The 19,020-nt window shown below is 37.8% G+C and overlaps 1 protein-coding gene across 1 annotated transcript in view; it reads right to left on the bottom strand.

Moving 5' to 3' along the window:
• Nucleotides 1-8,708: 8,708 nt before the first annotated feature.
• RALGPS2 (Ral GEF with PH domain and SH3 binding motif 2) overlaps nt 8,709-19,020 on the bottom strand; it is a 134,557-nt gene continuing 124,245 nt past the window's right edge. The window contains exons 18-20 of the mRNA XM_006867104.1: nt 15,447-15,552; nt 10,658-10,749; nt 8,709-8,738 (exon numbers count right to left, since the gene is read on the bottom strand). Of these exons, the coding sequence (XP_006867166.1) occupies nt 8,709-8,738; nt 10,658-10,749; nt 15,447-15,552 (228 nt within the window). The remainder of the gene's footprint in view (nt 8,739-10,657; nt 10,750-15,446; nt 15,553-19,020) is intronic.

The raw sequence follows: 19,020 nt of genomic DNA, 5'->3' as shown, positions 1-19,020 counted from the left end.
AATTTCTGTCTATACTGGATGTTTTGATTATACCATCATATTTGATTGACAACTTTGCTGGGCAAATGATTCTTGGGTGGCAGTTTTTTTTTTCTTCCAGGGTTTTGTATATGTCTCTCTATTGCCTTTTTGTCTGCATGGTTTTTGCTCAGAGATCAACAGGACTTACTTGGCTTGCCTTTGTAGGTAACACTTCTCTTTTCCCTAGCTGCTTTCAGGATTCTCTTTTTCTTTCATTTTGGAGTGTTTGATTATGATATGCCTTGGTATTTTCTTTTGGGGCCTATCCTTCCTGGGATATGTGTGGTAAGCTTCTTGAATGCTTATCTTCTCATATTGCAGGATTTTAGGGATTTTTTTTTGTCCAGCCACTCTTGGACTACCTCCTCTGCGATTCTGTTTTGGACTCCTGTCATCTGTACGTTATTCCTCTTCATGTTGTGTCACATGAATCTTAGACATTCTTCAGTTTTTTCTTTCTTTTTTCTGCTTGTTCTCCTATCATAGCAGTTTTAAGAGATTTGCCTTCAAGCTTACAGACTCTGGTGTCCATCCCTTCAATTCTACTCCTTTGCCCTTTCAGCATATTGTCATGTTTGATATTTTAGTATTAATTTTCTGAACCTCTTTCTGCAGATTTTGAGTTGTTTCCAGTGCTGTTTCTATCTTATTTGATTGTTCCTGCAGCACTCTTCTGACCTCTTATTTTCCTCAGCTTTTCTGTGGAACATTTGGATGCACCTCAATATAATTCTCCTTGATTCCTTATCAGGCAGTTTCAAAGCCTGCACACCTTCCGATGGAGATTCTAGGTCTACATCCAGCTCATTTGTCTCAACTTACTCTATCTTGTTTCTGGACATGAACAGAAATTTTCTGTTTTTTAGGCATTGTGGTGCTGTTGTATTTTCAATAATTAGATTAATGTATTTTGGTGTATTCTAAAGCTCTCTGCCTTCTAGTAGATGTGATCAGGAGATGGGATTCTCTTTTCACTTCTCTTACTATTAAAATCAGAGTGACTGTAGAAAGTGTTTGTTATTTATGGTGTTCTGGTATATAGCAGCTGGTATTGGTTCTTGCCCAGATGGTGGGATTTTGTAGGGTACAGTTGTAGCATGGCTGTATGACTGCAATTGCTCTGTTGTGTAAGACAAGGAGAGCATAAAAAGGGGACCAAAACAAAACAAAAAATGAGTAAGACTTTTAGTTCCCTTTACTTGGCTTCTTGCCTTCAAAGTTGCCTGAGAAATTTCAAGATGTTCCTGTTGCACCTCATGATGTAAACCAAGGGCTTTGTCTTTGTCCTTTTGTCTCCTCTTAACCTCTCGTACCTTCCCTCAAGTCCATTCTCCTAGTGAGAACCAGCCCAAGACTGGGCAGACATGTTTTGGAAGACACTTCTGTTTGAAGCTGTTCCTGTTGACTCCTCCCCCTTCTTCGATTCTGTGCCAGTGAACCTTACTGTGCGCATCCATGTGCGTGCATAGTAGAACCTTCCCTGGGGGTGTCCACTTGCTCAGGTACCCTCTCTGGTCCTCCAGAGTAGAGGTGGGCAGACAGGAATAAAAAGAAACAAAGGAATGTTCACACCTTTATCTCTGACAATTGGTCAAAGCTTTGTGATGGGAGTGCTCTCTTGATCTTTTATCTGCTCCTTATTCAAAATGGCCATCACAAAGCAGAAAATACCTTCTTTCTGACCTTTGCTCCAAACCCACTTGCAGTAAGCCTTTGCTTCTTCTAAATATCCCTTTATATGAAGTTCAAAGTTCTGGGACTGTCCTTTGAAGCTGTTTTGTCTGGTATTGTGTTATTACTGGTAGATGTGTGCACAGCCTTTCTCCTTTGTCCACTACTATGGTATTTTCAATAGTTTCACATGCATGTGAAAGTTGGACAGTAAATTAGATTGTAGAAGAAATACTGCATTTGAGTTATGGTGTTGGAGAAAAATATTAAATATTAAAAGTACCAAGTATTGCTAGAAGAACAAACAAATATAAAGAAGTAAAACCAGAATGCTCCATAGAAGCCAGAATGGTGAGATTTTCTCTGATACTACAGGCATGTTATCAGGAGGGACCGGTTCCTGGAGAAGGACATCATGCTGGATAACGTGGAGTGGAGGGTCAGTGAGGAAGGTGTCTTCCAACAAGATGGATTGGCACAGTGGCAGCAGCAATGGGCTCAAGTTTAGCAATGATCGTGAGGAATAGCACAGTACTGGGCAGTGTTTTGCTGTGTTTTTCATAGGGTTGCCATTAGTGGGAATCAACTCAAGGGCCCCTAACAACATTTAGCAAAAATAATCATGAATATGCCTAAGTTCCTTATTCTCTGTAGGCTTAAAAATTCCCTGAAACCTTTGTTCAGGAAGATAGTGCTTTGAGAATTATCTCCCTGTCTCCTTACAGTCATTAAATAGTCAACTATTTTATTGTTGTTAAGTGCCATCCATCTGATATCTAGTAACCCTATATAGTGTTTTCAGAGAGCAGCTAGTGAGCTTGAACCACCAACCTTGCAGTTCAAACAAATTTGCAGTCTGATGCATTAGCTCACAGTGCCACACCAAATGTGCATGAGTCTAAATTATTCTTGGCTAGAGGGCAAGTGGTGAACCCATTGTATTTGGTAATGTTAGACAGCTAATGAAACGAAAAAGGAAACTCCAAGACTCGCCAGGCACATACCGAAGAGTGAATCTGACAAATCAGTGAGAGCAAGTCAGCAGTGCTGGGAAAACTGGTTATCAATAGGGGAAAAAAAAAAAAAGATCCCAGTTCCATGCCGCATACCAAAATAAATCCCACAGGATATAAAATACTGAAAATAAGCATTAATATTTAAAACTTTAGAAGGAAAATAAGAGAATGTCCTTGTAGATTTTATGTAGAGAGACTTCTTATATAACATACAAAAGGCACAAATTATAGACCAAAAAAGGGAATATATATATATATATACATACAGCTTATTTATTTAAGATGAGGAATTAGACAGTCTATAAATGTCCCCATGTAGTAGTTCCTGTTATCCATGGCTTAGAATGCTCGATAAAAACTTTATGAATCCTGCTTGAGGGAAGGGGACAGAGAGGGAATGAGAAGAGAAATAAACGCAAGCAACTTTGTGATGAGAGGACTGGTAAGGGGTTGAGGATGTTAAATCTACACATCGTTCCTTTTCCTGGCCAGGAAAGTTTGGCCCAAGGGGGGCAGGGGGTAGTTCAAGTAGAGTGAGCTTTATTTAATCATCAAACCAGCTAACTGGAGAACGGACACACATGGGAGCAAAGCTATCAGGGTAGCACACAGTAAATGGTCTGTGAGGTAGACAGGCTGATCCCAGTAGAGAACTGCCATTCTCAGTAAAGGGTCAATGAGAAATTTCAAAAGGTTGCTAAAGAGGTGAGAAAACATCTAGTCCTGCCTAATCAGTGGATGATTTGGGTATTGCTATACTTCATGCAGTGTAAGTAAGGTGGTGGAGGCATGTCCTGGAATCGGTTCCAACTGATAGGGTTTCTGAGGCTGTAAATCTTTACGGGAGCAGAAAGCCTCGTCTTTCTTCCGCGGAGTGGCTGGTAGTTTCCAACTGCTGACCTTGTGGTTCGCAGCCTGATTCATAACCACTACGCTACCAGAGCTCAGAACCTATTAATTATAGTAGTAACAAACAAGACCTCATGTAACATCTACTCAGCATTTGGGGGGGGGGGGGAATACAGTTGGAGGCAGTATACCTTGTTGGTGTCTATTCCCCAAGAGCCCATCTGTACCAACAGTGATCTTGTACCAAGTATAACTTATTTTCAAAAGAGGAAGAAAATGAAGAGTTCATTTGAACCTAAAAAGTTGTATGGTAGCAAAATAACCCCACACGATATTTTTAAGTCATTTATTTCAATAGAAATATTTCAGAAATCTGTAAATTCATTTTAAGTTAGCTTATGCAAACACACTGAAGACCACACACTCATATTTGCGTATTAGAAACAGAAAGAGAAACTAAGCTGCACATCACTCATGGAGGTCATAGTGCAGTCGAGCGCTTCATCATTAGAGTACCTCAAGTTAACTGGGATCAAGAGGAATAAAAATGGCTTGTGTTTTCCTGTAAAGTATTATCATTGAGGGTTTACCCCATAGATGCTTGACTTCCGTTAGCTTATGTTGTGGACCAGGCCCCACCCCTCCCCCCCCATAAACTCCAATATATGGTAAAACAAATGGGGTTTGTCAATAATAAGGTGTAGAAACTCTTGAGGGTCTATGACTTCTTTGCTATTTTGCCGTAACTAGTCATTAATTATTGGACTATATCTGAATAGTTATAGTAAGTAATCTCATCAGGGTGAGGGGAGGCTGGATAGTCATTACCTAGTAGCTAAAGCACAGCTAATATTCATAAAGTTTTCTGCTTGCCTTAGTAAAAAAAAAAAAAAAAACCAACAAAAAAAAATCATTCCCAAAGCACACTGTCACACTGTGCATCTTTAATCCTATCACTACCTTGTACTCCAAACAGCTAGAATAAAACTTTAAACTCTGCAAATATACCTCCAGGTCCAGTGAAGCCTTCATCTGAGTTTACAGACTAGGCCTACTCACCTACCTCTGGAATATACCAGCCCTTTAAAAAGTACGAAAATATTCTCTGACTCACTTTTTAATGGGAGCTCTGGATCCGGCAATATTAGAGAAGCAAGAGTCTCATGCTTTGCTTTCACAGAGAACTCTAGTTTCCAAGCCCCATTTAACTTGTATATTGGAGTTGGATGTTCTTCAAGATGCTTTTAAGGTTGATGGAGTGGGTTCATTTTTAATCTCCTCTCCTAGGGGCTTGTCTAAAAATATTTCAAAACCAAGGAGGATTATTACAACCACCTAGTGTAAAACTTTCTTAGACTTACTGTGAGAAAGACTAAGCTTGGGAGAGAGGGGAACACACATTCATGAACTAAGTAAGAGGAGGAGTATGAGGACAAATGATTATTGTCATACTTGATGCCCTAGGATTGGTCTTCACATTGATAAGGCACTGACCAACTTCCCCACACTATACTTGAGATACTGATATAATGAAACTGCTGTCAAGACGCTTAGAGTTGGTACACTTAGGTATCTGTCATCAGAACCCTCAAAAGAAATCAAGCACTTTAGACACAAGCCATTTTTAGTGGAGCAAACTCAAAAAGTACTTAAATTATTCTGAAAAGGTTGATTTCATGTGGAAAAGAATTTACCATCAAGGTGATTTAATGAATACTTTTTTTTTTTGTAACTCAAAGTTTAGAGAATACTTTTTTTTTTTTGTAACTCAAAGTTTAGAAAATAACACTCTGGTTATACGGTTTACTGTTTAACAGAAATAATAGGAGACAGAAAATAAAAGGAAACCTTCAGATGTCACTACAGATATCACTAAAGGAGTCAGACAAGCCTTACCACTTGCTTTATATGTTGTCTGTTCATGCAACAGCAGTACATTTGTTCCACCAGATACAGTCAAATTCATTTTCATTTTCAAAAAGGGATCCAATGCTTTCAAAGGCCTTTGGGGCAAAGGATTTCTTATTATCAGAAGATTAATTCTTTTATAAAAACACTGGAACCTTGTGCTTATAAGAGAAAATAAAGTTTAACAAATGGTTGTAAAGGCATGTGGCTCAAAAGAGGATGGAAATTACGGGTGGGCATATACTTAAAAAAAAAAAAAAAATTACTGTAACTATTGATTTCCTATGTGATGCCTGCACTATAGTCTTTTTTTTTTTCCCCCCAGTAGTAATGGTATATAGCTTACAGACTTGAAACATCTGCCCACCCTGCTCAAAAAAGAGACTTATGCTCAAGTTGTTTAATCAAGTGAATATTCTAATTACCCCAAGAAGCCAAGAGGCTGCTCTATAAGATTTTGACTTTTGATAATACAGAAAGCTCCAATACCAACAAGATTGTTTGGATCCCTTTTTGTAATGTTTACACAATAACATGTACATAGTGAAGAAATGAAGTTATATTTGATCAAGTCTCTTTTAATTCTTACAGTGTGGAGGTTAGGGCAACAATACTACTCTGCCAAATAAGCAGAGTCTGAACACTTAGGGGTGTGGACATAAAAGTGGTGCTCAGTAGGGTCATTATGTTATTTTTATAGTTGTGATTTTTTTTTTTTTAAAGGATGCTAATTCCATATGAAAAATAAGCTTCCAGGTTCAAGTAAATTGCTAAATGAGATGTACTTCAAATTTTACTTTGACTAATAGTATATACTACCTCTTCCGGGCCTTCTACATGCCAGTCATGACCCATATAATAAACCTGCTTAATCCGTAAATTTTGCAATTGAATTTCTAGCAAGTTTTTCTTGGCTAGGAGATAAACAAATGAGCTTATTGATGGAACTTTTGTGCTTTTGAATGACTAATCTGAAACTCTGGGCAGGCTAAGCGGTTTTGAATTTTACTCTTATGTTTGAAATTCTAAATATTATTTTAGAAGGCAGTGACTGATCTTGTGAATGAAGATAAAAAAAAAGGCCACAATTCTATCAAACCCATCTTCCAGCTTACTGCTCTCTTTGGCAAAACAGTGTGATGTCTGTCAGGCTTTTAACTTCCAGTTGCATGTCTCCACAGATACAGTTAACATCTGTGACAGACCCACTGTGACAGACCCACTTCAGCTTATTTATGACAAAGTGATTTCTTAAAATCCACAGTATTTTAAAAACAAAACACATTCACTGTTAAAAATGCTTATTTCTGAAGAGACATACTAAAATGAAGGAAATAAAAAAGTAAAACAAACTAAGGTGTGCAAGGTGTACACAGTAATACTGCTGGTTACACGGGCGGTGTCCTATATTCCCAACGTGGGTTAAGTTTGGGAATCTCATTGTAATTGGAAAATTATTCAACATGGGTAACTTTTTGCCCTCTCCCAGCCCATGTCCCCATTCTCACTTTTCCTAAAACCAGAAAATAGCATTGCTAACATATTTGAACTCTTAAATTAAACACTTAACAGTCACAAAAAACTCTTCTACTTTTCTCTGAATAGGTTTTGAGCTAATTATTGTGTAGGTAATATTTTCTATTAAGTTTCATAGACTCAAGGACAAAATACTTTCGATAAAAAAGTATAAAATTCTCTAAGAATACAAATGTGAGAAACTTTTTATATGAGACCCATTAGAAGGTATCAAAGAACGTTTCTTTTACTCTGCGCTAAAATTTCTGATGCCTGTAAGGTTGTAACATCTAATACAAGGCCTGTGTTCAACTGCCACTTTTTGTTAAAATCTGAAGGCATCTCACCTTTGCGCTGTTTTGGGTAATTAAATTATTGTTTGTTTTGGAAATTAAATACACTATTGCATAGATGAGCTCTCAAGAACCTGCTTGCTTAACTGATGACAAGAGATAGGGTTTCATGGTCGGGCCCTGTAGTAAGTGTAAAGAAAAATGTTTTGTTATAAAGCGCAAGTTATATAAGAAGGAAAATTTCAATACTTAAAATTCCCAGAATTTCAAGCTTCCATCGTTTTCCTTTTCAAAATTATCCTGTATGTCTTATAACAAAATACATATGTATGTGTATATATATATAATATATATATATATATTATATATATATATACACATACATACATATATGGACTCTCTTTCTGTATCTGACTGAACAAAAATAATGAAAATGAGTAGTAACAGTCTCTGGCATTCCGCACATTATAAACACTGGCAATCTATCACTTTGAGGATAGCAATAATCTGTGATTGAGAGATGGACTAATCCAACTAACTTGATGGACTAATCCAACTAACTTGAAAAATAGAATTTTTTGGTTAAATCTTCCCAGCAAAGTTTAGGTTGTGATTATAGTTCTCTCTAAGTAAGCAGATCTGTGGTTCAACAATGAGTCCATAGAGCATAGAGCACGTTAAACTTTAAACACAGTTAGGGAACAACCATGCTTTCCAGAGCGCCCTTTACACATGTCTGGCATGTGAACATTCAGCCTCTGTGCTTCCTACAGGAAACAAGGTTCGCTACTCACACCAAATTTCCAAAGGTTAGTGTTTAACAAAAGAGAACCACCCCTGCCCCAGACAAAATAAAAACAAAATATAAACAAGCCAAGAACAAACACTGAACGAGGCCCCAGATGGATGGAAGCGACACGCCTTTCAGGAATATGCAACTGGGAGATGCACTACAAAGTTCTATCCGTTTTACACTTCTGTTAAAAACCCAGCTCCTGAAGTAGCCCATAAGAAATAGGTGTTTTTGTTTTTGTTTTTCCCCTTTTAAAGTGTATCTAAAAAAAGGCAATTCCCCCCTCCAAAATTAGTACAAAGTTAAAAGAAATGCAAACTAGCTACGATCTATTCCAAACACAGCACCGCCAGAAGATTCCACACACACTATTTGGTGTTTTATGTTGGTTCTCCTTTCATTCACTTAAGGCAGTGGTTTCCACAGGTAAGTCCAGAGAGAAGAAGCATGGTCCATGGCAGTTCGTTTTGCAACTTCAATTTGTTCTCACTTCCCTGAAATGAGTGCTTTTTGGTTCGGAACTCCAAAGGCTGAGCCAGAACCTCTGGGCTCCTTCCTGGCACAGGATCAGTTTATAGCTGGCATTCTCAGGGCCTCACTCTGCCTTCAGAGCAATAATAGCTCACCTTTCTGCTGAGGTCTTTATTCAAAAGTCATCAAGTTTGTAGGAACCTAAAAGATAGAGGGGATCACAAACCAAGTGTTTGCTGTTATTTTAAGCAGAACTGATCTTTCCTTGTCATTTAGAGGTGATGAGCCCCAATGATAAAAAGTTCTCTGACCTAAATTTGATAGAAGACTCTAATAAATTATGAGTTAATGAATTTAGAGAGAAAACTCACTGATCTGGGTTAATACTCTATATAGTAAATTGACATCTAGACAGGAGACTCCTTGGGGACAGAGATAATAATAGCTTTCTTACCTAATGCCAGAGATTCAGTAGATGTTTATTGAATGAATGGGAAAAGCATAAGTAAGCAGGGGGAAGAATCTAGAGAAGCATGCTTACCATTATTGTTTATTTTTCTTATTATATGTATTACAATGAATTCCTACAAGTAAATTTCATAGATCATTTACAACATATTAATAATTTCTTTGTGAGGTCATGATGAATGTAAACACAAAATTATAAAACTATATATAAATTCAGATCTAATATTCCATAACCTTGAAAATTAAGAGGCTATCTAATAGTTTACCATTTACAGACTGAATCAAATTATAATTTGAATTCTTCAAAGGTTTTACTTTTGTTAAAGAAAACACATTTTATCCTTAACCAGCTTCCCAAAGTTGTACTGGCAAAGGTATGAATGGTCTTTTCCTTCTCCTTTATCTGAAAACCTAAGACACTTACAAAAAGCATAAATTCTCGTGTCTGGTTAAAGTTACTTGAATGTGGTTTACAGTGCTGCATTTGAGTCTTCTCAATGCACAAAGGAGTATTTTAAGATTTGCCATTACTCTGATTTTTGGCAACTATAAAAAGATGATGATTGATAGTCAAGTAGTTGATCTGTTCAGCAAGAAGGTCCACTAACAGAGTAAAAGAAACAGCATCTTATGCCAGTGTGCATACATTATCTAGATTTATCTTGTACAGAGGTGAATCTGGAAAGGAGTTCTGTTTCTTTCATTTTGCCCTAGACACTAGTGTGACAAGGGCTAGACATGAGTCTGTGCGCTGTGGCATCTCGTCTCCTTTATGAAGGTTTCTAAAAAGGTTATCAACTCAGTATTTGAAATACATATATGAATGAATGAAAATAAAAAAATAATCATGAGTGAATAATGAATGCCTATTCCAGTAATTAAAACTAAAAATTTGTTTTATAAAAGGTCACTAGGCACTTCCATACCTATAGTCACTTCCATACCTATAGTCACATTTAATGAACATCTGCTCTGCTGATGGTTCAGTTCTAACTGTGTAACAAGTGAGTGTTTAGGAAAAACATTAGAGATTCCTTTTCTCCTTTGAAGCTGGAAAGTCTTAAAATCAGTTTTTGTTTCAGCAAAATGAAGACAAAGAGCCAAAAAATCAAAATGTATTTTTGGTTTCACTATAAGCGTAGGAACCCATATCAAACTGTCACAGAATCAAGTAAAGATGATTCAAAAATAGTTTTAGCTAAAGAGATTTCTTTGCTACAATGTTCCCTGGCCGCTCACTGCATTCTAACACCACTGGCCCTCTATTCTGCACACCACAAAGGCGTGCCAGGTGCAGCACCTTTGCACTCTCTAGTCCCTCGAGCTAGCGCTCTCATTCCCCAATTTTCCCATGGCTGCCTCCAGACCCTCTAGTCCTTCAGGTCAATGCCATCTACAAATGAGATCTTTGCAGTTCACCCTTATTTATCAAAAGGTGTATCACATTATTCTACCTTACTTTATAGTTTTCATTATTTGCATGTTTACTTGTTTATTGTCCTCCTCACTAAAATGCATACTTGTTGGCTGCTATCAATAAGAAGCAAAACACCACCAGATGTCCAGTTCATTCAGAATAGTCCATTTACTTCTCTTTGGGATCTCCTAAAAATACATTATAAATTCTTCTGAGAACCAAGAGAGAGGCTCACCTGTTGTTTGTTACTTTGGCAGGCTGCACTCAAATGCTTAAACCACAGCATTGCATTCATCCGATTGCCAGCTTGAAACTTGTATGAATTTCCTACAGTTAGCAAAACCATGGGGGGAAATGATGAAAAAAAATTAGGACTATGATACAAGCATGCTGCCAAACATCAAAGACTCAAATTAAACCCCATTAGAGAATTTTATTTGTTAATGTTAAATGTATCTAAATACAGCGATTGTCTGGAGCCTCTAGGTTTCCATGTGTATCAGAGTATGAAGTGTTAGTTCTTAATAATCCTGAATTTAATATATCTAATCCACCACTTGTCTGTCAGTTTGTTGTACTGTGGTGGCATACATGTTGCTGTGACGCTGGAAGCTATGCCACTGGTATTTTAAATACCAGCAGGGCCACCCATCGTGGACAGGTTTCAGCAGAGCTTCCAACTAAGACAGACGAGGAAGACAGAGAGGCAGCCTACTTTTGAATGCTTAGCTACTGAAAACCTTTACTAGCAGCAGAACATTGTCAGATACAGTGTTGAAGATTAAAACACTATGATTAGCAGCAAAACATCAGTTATAATGCCAGAAAATGAGCCCTTCAGGTTGAAAGGCATTCAAAATACGACTGGGGAAGACCTGTCTCCTCAAAATACAGTTAGTTGACCATAATGACATGAATGAAGGAAAACTTCTGGAACCTACATTTGCTGATGGGGTTCAAGTCAAAATGAGGAGAAATGGCTGCAAACATCCATTAATAATTAGAACATGGAATGTATGAAGCATGAGTCTAAGAAAATTGGACGTTGTCAAAAATGAAATAGAAGGCATGAAAATCAAGATCCTAGGCATTAAGAGCTGAAATAGACTGGTATTGTCAATTTTGAATCTGAAAATCATGTGGCCTACTATGTCAGGAGGAGCTCTGGTAGCGTAGTGGTTACGAATCGGGCTGCGAACCTAAGGTCAGCGGTTCGAAACTACCAGCCGCTCCGCGGGAGAAAGATGAGGCTTTCTACTCTCGTAAAGATTTACAGCCTCGGAAACCCTGTACAGGGCCGCTATGAGTTGGAACCGACTCCATGGCACATAACAACAAAGATGTATTCCATGGGCAAAGTATTAAATGATGGAGAAAGCATCAAAAGATGATGGCAGGTTTACAGAGTCACTGTAACAAAAAGAAATGGTCAATGTTCAACCATTTCAAGAGGTTAGCGTATGATCAAGAATCGATGGTACTGAAAGAAGAAGTCCAAGGTGCACTGGAGGAAAGCAAGGCTCCAGGAATTGATGGAATACAAATAGAAATCTTTCAACAAACTGATGCAGCACTGGCGGCACTCACCCATCTATACCAAGAAATGTGGAAGATAGCTTCCTGGTCAACTGATTGGAAGAGATCCATGTTTGTGCCCATTCTAAAGAGAGGTGACCCAAAGGAATGTGGAAATCATGGAACAGTATCAATATCACATGCAAGTTGATATTTTGCTGAAGATGATATAAACACAGCTGCCAACAATATAGACAGGGAACAACCAGAAATTCAAGCTGTATTCAGAATGTGGAACTAGGGATATCACTGCTGACATCAGATGTATCTTGACTGAAAGCAGAGAATACCAGAAAGATTTTACTTGTGCTTTGTTGACTATGCAGAGGTTTATCATGACAAGAAGTGGAGAAATTTCAGAGAATGGGTATTCCAGAACACTTGATTGCTCATAAGGAACCTGTCCACAGATCAAGAGGCAGTTTATCGAACAGAATAAGGGGATACTGAATGATTTAAAGTCAGGAAAGGTGTGCATCAGGGTTTTGTCCTTTCACCATACTTAATCTGTATGCTGAGCAGGTAATTCAAAAAGTTGGATTATATAAAGAAGAACATGGCATCAGGATTGGAGGAAGACTAACAACCTGTGATATGCAGATTATATAACTTTGGTCACTGAAAGCGAAGAGGATGTAAAATACTTTACATCCATGTGGGGTTACACTTGAATGTAAAGAAAAGAAAAATCTCACAACAGGACCAATAAATAACATAATAACTGGAGAAAAGACTGAAGTTGTCAATGACTTCAATCAACACTCAGGGAAGTAGTAGCCAAGAAACCAAACAATGCATTACATTAGGCAAATCTGCCACACAAGACCTCTTTACCTTGCTGAAAAGCAAAGATATCAGTTTGAGAACTAAGGTGCGTCTAACCTAAGTCATGGTATTTTCAATCATCTCATATGCATGTGAAAGTTGGACAATAAGGCAGACTGTAGAGAAACTGATGCATTTGAATTAATGGTGTGGGAGAAGAATGTTAAAAGTACCAAGAAGAACAGCAAACAAATCTGTTATAGAAGTGCAGGCAGAATGCTCCTTGAAAGCCAGAATGGTGATACATTGTATTTCCTATTTTGGACATGTTTTTAGGAAGGACCTAGTCCCTCCCTGGAAAAGTGTTAATATTATGTTTCTGCATGAAAAATGCTTGGTTTACTATATAGTAGCAGCAGAAGGAATGAGCTAACATCAATATCAAATATGCGTTAAGTCTTTAGTTACACAGTTACATTTGTCAAGATTATTAAAAATTCCAGACATGCTGAGGATCTATAGGAAAAATCTAAGAAGGCATCTGTTTCTTTTGTAAAAAATTAGACCACTCATATGTGTTGTGTGTGTATGTGGCACTGTAGGATAACCTCAAGGTTAGCAGTTCAAACCCACCAGCTACTCCTCAGAAATCCTATAAAAGGTCGCTATGACTCAGCACTGACTAGATGGCATTTAACAACATATTGCTTCTAAGGAGTCCTGGGGGTGTAGTGGGTTGTTTGACTCCTAACTGAAAGGTCAGTGGTTTAAACCCACCAGGTGCTCTGTGATCTGCTTCTGGAAACCCTACTGTTCTGTAGTGTTGCCATGAGCTGGACTAGAGTCAACAGCAACAGGTTTGACATTATTTGGTTTATACTGCCTCTAGTTCAAGATAGACACAAAATAGCACTACTTTATGTAAGTATTAAGGTGAGACGGTAACAAATTGAGAAAAGTGTTTTAATATTTTTTTCCATAATTGATGTGAATTCTTTATTTAACCTCCTTTGTTTTTGAGAATTCTTCCATTGTACTAAAGATGTATAGTAAGATATTTTTCTATTTTAAGTGTATAATTCAGTGACATTAATTACATTCATCCATTTCAAAGTTTATCTTCACCCCAAAAAAACTTGGTTCCTATATACCCATTAGCAGTAATTCTCCATACCTCCTCCCCCGAGCCCCTGGTAACCACTAATAAAACTTTTGCCTTTATCTATCTATTATCTATCTATTCTAGATATTTCTGGGATGATAAGAATATTTGCCCTTTCGTGTCTGATTTATTTCACTCAGCATAATCTTTTCAATGTCTACTCATGTTATAGCTTATAACAAAACTTTATTTCTCTTTATGGCCAAGTCATCTTGCATTCTATGGATATACCACATTTTATTCATCCATTCATCTGCTGATGGATGCCTGGACTGTTAGATTTGACTATTGTGGAAAATGCTACGAAGGACCTGAATAATTTCCCAATTCTTTTAAAAAAAAATTCTGCTCTTTCCTTTAACTTCATATTCAATGGCTGAAGAGCCTGATGACATTCAGACATTAGATTTTCTTTGAGATTTTAATAGTAAAAACCGTTTTACTTTCAAAGGAATTTTTTCCCCCTTACCAGATGCTTAATCATCTAGGCAGTATTTTTTGCTTACTAAGCCCAGATGTAGCAGACTTTAGGGCAACCCATTGAAAATGATCTATTTTTAAAAAGTAACAATAATGCCTTTGGAGTTTGGGAGGGTTGGGGCTTTAAGTTCAGAATACAGAGAAGAGTCTTCAATCTGTAAGTCCAACTAAACAATGTCAAAGTAAGACAGTTCTGGTGTTTTTCTCTGTAACCAACGTATTTGCTTATTTAAATCTATTTAATGTGTTTTCTTTAGGAGCTCTGGTAGCGTAGTGGTTACAAATCACTCTGCGAACCTTAAGGTCAGCAGTTTGAAACTACCAACTGTTCCGCGGGAGAAAGATGAGGTTTTCTGCTCCTGTTAAGATTTATAGCCTCGGAAACCCTGTACAGGGTCGCTACGGGTAGTAATCGACTCGACAGCACTTAACAACGTGTTTTTTTAAAAGCACAATATAATAGTCATTTAATTCATAAATGTCTACAGGAGGGGGTTAATTCATAAATGTCTACAGGAGGGGGCTTCATAAAGTTTAAGGAAAAATCAAAGGGAAAGGTAATGCATCTCTTCCATGAACTTTTGTTATATACTGTGTGTAAAGTACTAAAATTATACTCCCTGGGATGTTATTTCAAAAATCAAGTAATTTAATTTAAAGTAACTAAATGAAACCTTAAGAATAGTATTTTATCATATAAAACGATATGCATGGCATATCTCTGAGATTTAAAAATAATAGTGGTTTATAGAGTATCAAGTAAATTTCCTTCTTGCCTTGCTTCCCTCTTGTCTTTTGGTTAGCTTTCACGAGATTACCTGGGCTTTTTGTAGTAGTTCAAACCCACCAGTTGCTCCTTGGAAACCCTACAGAAACCTAATAGAGGGTTGCTATGAGTTGGAATCAAATTCAGTGACACTTATCAAGAGAGTTAAGCTATCACTAAAATACATTATGGAGTAGATTTCCCCAAAAGATCAAATGATAAACATGCTTCTTGTAGAATACTCCAGTTAAACCCTAGTTATTCAAGTCAATTCACCTTTCTCAGAGTCTGTGAGCAAGAAGAGATCTGGATGTTCTGGGTCATCAGCCATCATCACCATCCATCCTACCACAGACACGTTCTTATTTGATGTTGATTTGAACTGAGAAAGGGGAAAAAATGAAAAGGAAAATTAAGTGTTAGGTAGTTTAAGTTTCTCCTAATGAGAGATGAAACAAGTGATTTCCTGCAGGCCCAAGTCTGCCTTTTACTACTGGATTCCATTTAGGTAAATCCTGATGACACATTCTTCTTCACACAGGCCGGCTTCTTAAATTACTTGTTCAGGCGTGGTGCTGTAGGGTAAGCACGGGATTGTTATCCTCAAGGTCCACAGTTCAAACCCACTAACCAACCGCTCCCAGGAAACTCTGTATCTAGGGTCACTGTGAGTCGAAATTGACTCGACGGCACTTAACAACACAGAATGAAATACGTAAGATGAAAGGATGCCACCCTGCCACACATCTTTTCCAATTTGGAACCATGTAGTGTCTGCTTGTTCTGTTCAAACAAGTGATTATTGGCCCATGTACCACTTCTGCATGAACACAATGAAGTGTTCTGGAATGCCCATTCTTTGTAATGTTAAAGACAAAACAGAGAGACGTGCAACCTTAATGAAAAGACATTAGTAAAGACCTAAATCAAGAGAAATATGAAATGATGAAAAAGGCTCAATGTGATAAAAATGTCATTTCTGCCTGATTGATCTACGAAGTGTGCCATTTCTTTAAAAATTTGAATGGAATTTTAGGTGAAACTTTAGAACCAAATTTCCCTATTTATGTTGTTAAGTACCACTGAGTCGTTTCGGACTCACAGTGACCCTGGATAAGGTTTCCAAGGAGCAGCTTGAGGGTTTGAGTGCTGGCTGACCTTGTGTATTGCTCCTATAGCACCAATGACCATTAGACACTCCTGAAGAAGAATTAAGTAGGACTTGAATAAAACTTCCATTAAGAATTATATAGTAAATATGCATTTAACATGAATAAACAGACTCTCTCGCCCCAGCCACTCCACATTCCCAAGTCTACTCTGCAAGAAAAGTATACTTTAGAGAATAATCAAATACATATGTATAAAGCCTCCAGACTCCCTTCACCCTGACATTAATATACAGGTATGCATCATGTAACATCTATAATACGTTACTGTGAAATAAGACGTCATGCTATTTGGATATTCTGTGAACACCATATTATATACAGGCAGTCCCTGTACAATCCAGTTAAACCCCTGTAAGACCTATTATATTAAAAACTGATGCGAGCCTGCCAGACAAAGCCTCAAAGCTGTATCCCCTAGACATAGGAGGTCAGCCTTACTGGCTGTGTGGCTGGGGGATGGTGGTGGTATACATGAGGAGTCATAGACTAATGACTGGGGATCATGTGCAGCCACCACCTGGAGCCAGAGAGTGCCCAGCCCCCTGCAGGAGCCAAGGAGCCTGGGGGGTGGGGTGGTGGTAGTGGTGAATGAAGACAAGGGGGCAGCTTGGGAAGAAGCACTCTAGGGTTTGGGACACACCCTGGAGCCTTGCTAGTTCACTCTAGGGGCTTGGGGACTTTAAAACCATTCCCATTCACTTCCATCAAGTTGATTACGATTCATGGAGACTCTAGGACCAAGTAGAACTGTCCTTAGGGATTTCTACAGTGGCTACCACGGTTTCTAAAGAACTGGCAGATTAGGGATCAATCCAAACCAAACGTACTGCCATGGAGTCAATTCCAACCCTTAGGGTGGTTCAAAGATGGATATCTTCACAGGAGCAGTCTTATCTTTCTCCCATGCAGTGGGTGGTGGGATTGAACCAACAACCTTGTGGTGAGCAGCCCAACACTACACCCAATGCATCACCCAGACTCCTTCAAAACCAACCACTAGGGGGGTTTAACAAACAAAAGGATCCATTTTTTTTCCCCTCTAAAAAACCCAAATGAAACCAAATAAAAAAAAAAAACACCTTATGGAATCCATAGACGCTTAGTATGTACCAACATACATACATATGCAGACATAGTTTCAGTAGTGACTCTGTTCCTCCTGGTTTTTTATTTTGAAAAGGTTCAAACTATAGATAGAGAAGGTGAAAGATTGCTATATTTTTGCCACATTTAATTTCAAATTTAAGTTGCAGAAAGGACTCTAAACCCTAAATACTTCATATCTCCTAGGAGCAAGAATATATTCCTACATAACCACAAGGTAATTTTCATACCCATGAAATCTCATAAGCAGATCAGATAGAGACCATATTAAAATGTCCTCAATTGTCCCAACCTTGGGTTTTAACCAAGTTATAAAGGAGCTCTGGTAGTGTAGTGGTTACGAATCGGGCTGCGAACCTTAAGGTCAGCGGTTCAAAACTACCAGCTGTTCCGCGGGAAAAAGATGAGGCTTTCTACTCCCATAAAGATTTACACCCTCGGAAACCCTATACAGGGTCGCTATGGGTCGGAACCGACTCGACGGCACTTAACAACAACAAAGATTGCATTTAGTTGTCAAGACTCAGGATTGTATTTAGTTGTCAAAACTCTTTAATCTCCTGTAATCACTAACAACCTCCTCCTGAATCCTGACCCAGTCTCTTCAAGAATTCAGACCAGTTGTAGAAACACTACAATCTGGATTTGGTTGTTTCCTCATTGGTGCTGTGTTTATATATTTTAATACTTCATCTGCTGCTTTTATATTCCAGCAAATCTTTTCTTCCAATTTTTCTATTTCAACAACAAAATTTTTTAAGTTTTTCCTTCATTGGTTTTATTCTGTGCCTTATCTCATCTATCTCTATTATATTCTATATTATTATATATTCTATTATAGTAACTCTTTTCTTTAATCACTACAGCTTTAACTAGAAAAGTACAGTCCATTTCCTTGGCACTCACAATTTGATTTCCTTATGCTTCAATTTCTAACATTTAATATACATTATCAGTTAGAGACCTCATATAATTAAAAACCCAAATGATCATTATATATAATTCTTAATAATAGCAGTGTCAAGCATTCTTAATAATAGCAGTGTCAAGCAGTTATTTAGCATATGCATTAGATGACAAAGCCAGTTATTTTATCAATTCTTTAATTTTGCCTCATTCTAATTAAAGCCAGTAAAAACAAAAAATTAATATATTTGTGTGAAATAACTTGTGTGATGCTATAGGATAAGCACTGGAATGCTAGTTGCAAGGCCAGCAGTTCAAGTCCCATATAGGGTCACTCCTGCAGTGAGTGGGAATCGACTCAACAACACTTACCAACAACAACACTACTTTATAATCGAAAAGTGAATGAAAAATTACTTGATATTTGAAAACAAGGAATCTTGGTGGAGTTGTGGGGTAAGTGTTAGGTTGCTAACAACATGGTCAGAGGTTTAAACCCACCAGCAGCTCCAAGGGAGAAGGATGAAGCTGTCTGCTCCTGTAAAAATGTAGTCTTGGAAACCCCCTCCGTACAGTTTTGTTTGTTGTGAGTCTCTTAAGACTCACAGAGACCTTAAATGACAGTAGAAATAGGGTTTCCTAGGCTACAATCTATATGAGCAGATCAT

The sequence above is a fragment of the Chrysochloris asiatica genome, unplaced genomic scaffold (genome assembly GCF_000296735.1).
Source record: "Chrysochloris asiatica unplaced genomic scaffold, ChrAsi1.0 scaffold00100, whole genome shotgun sequence".
Classification (NCBI taxonomy): Eukaryota; Metazoa; Chordata; class Mammalia; order Afrosoricida; family Chrysochloridae; genus Chrysochloris; species Chrysochloris asiatica.
The sequence above is the reverse complement of the archived record's forward strand: the minus strand, read 5'-3'. Positions and strand labels throughout refer to the sequence as shown.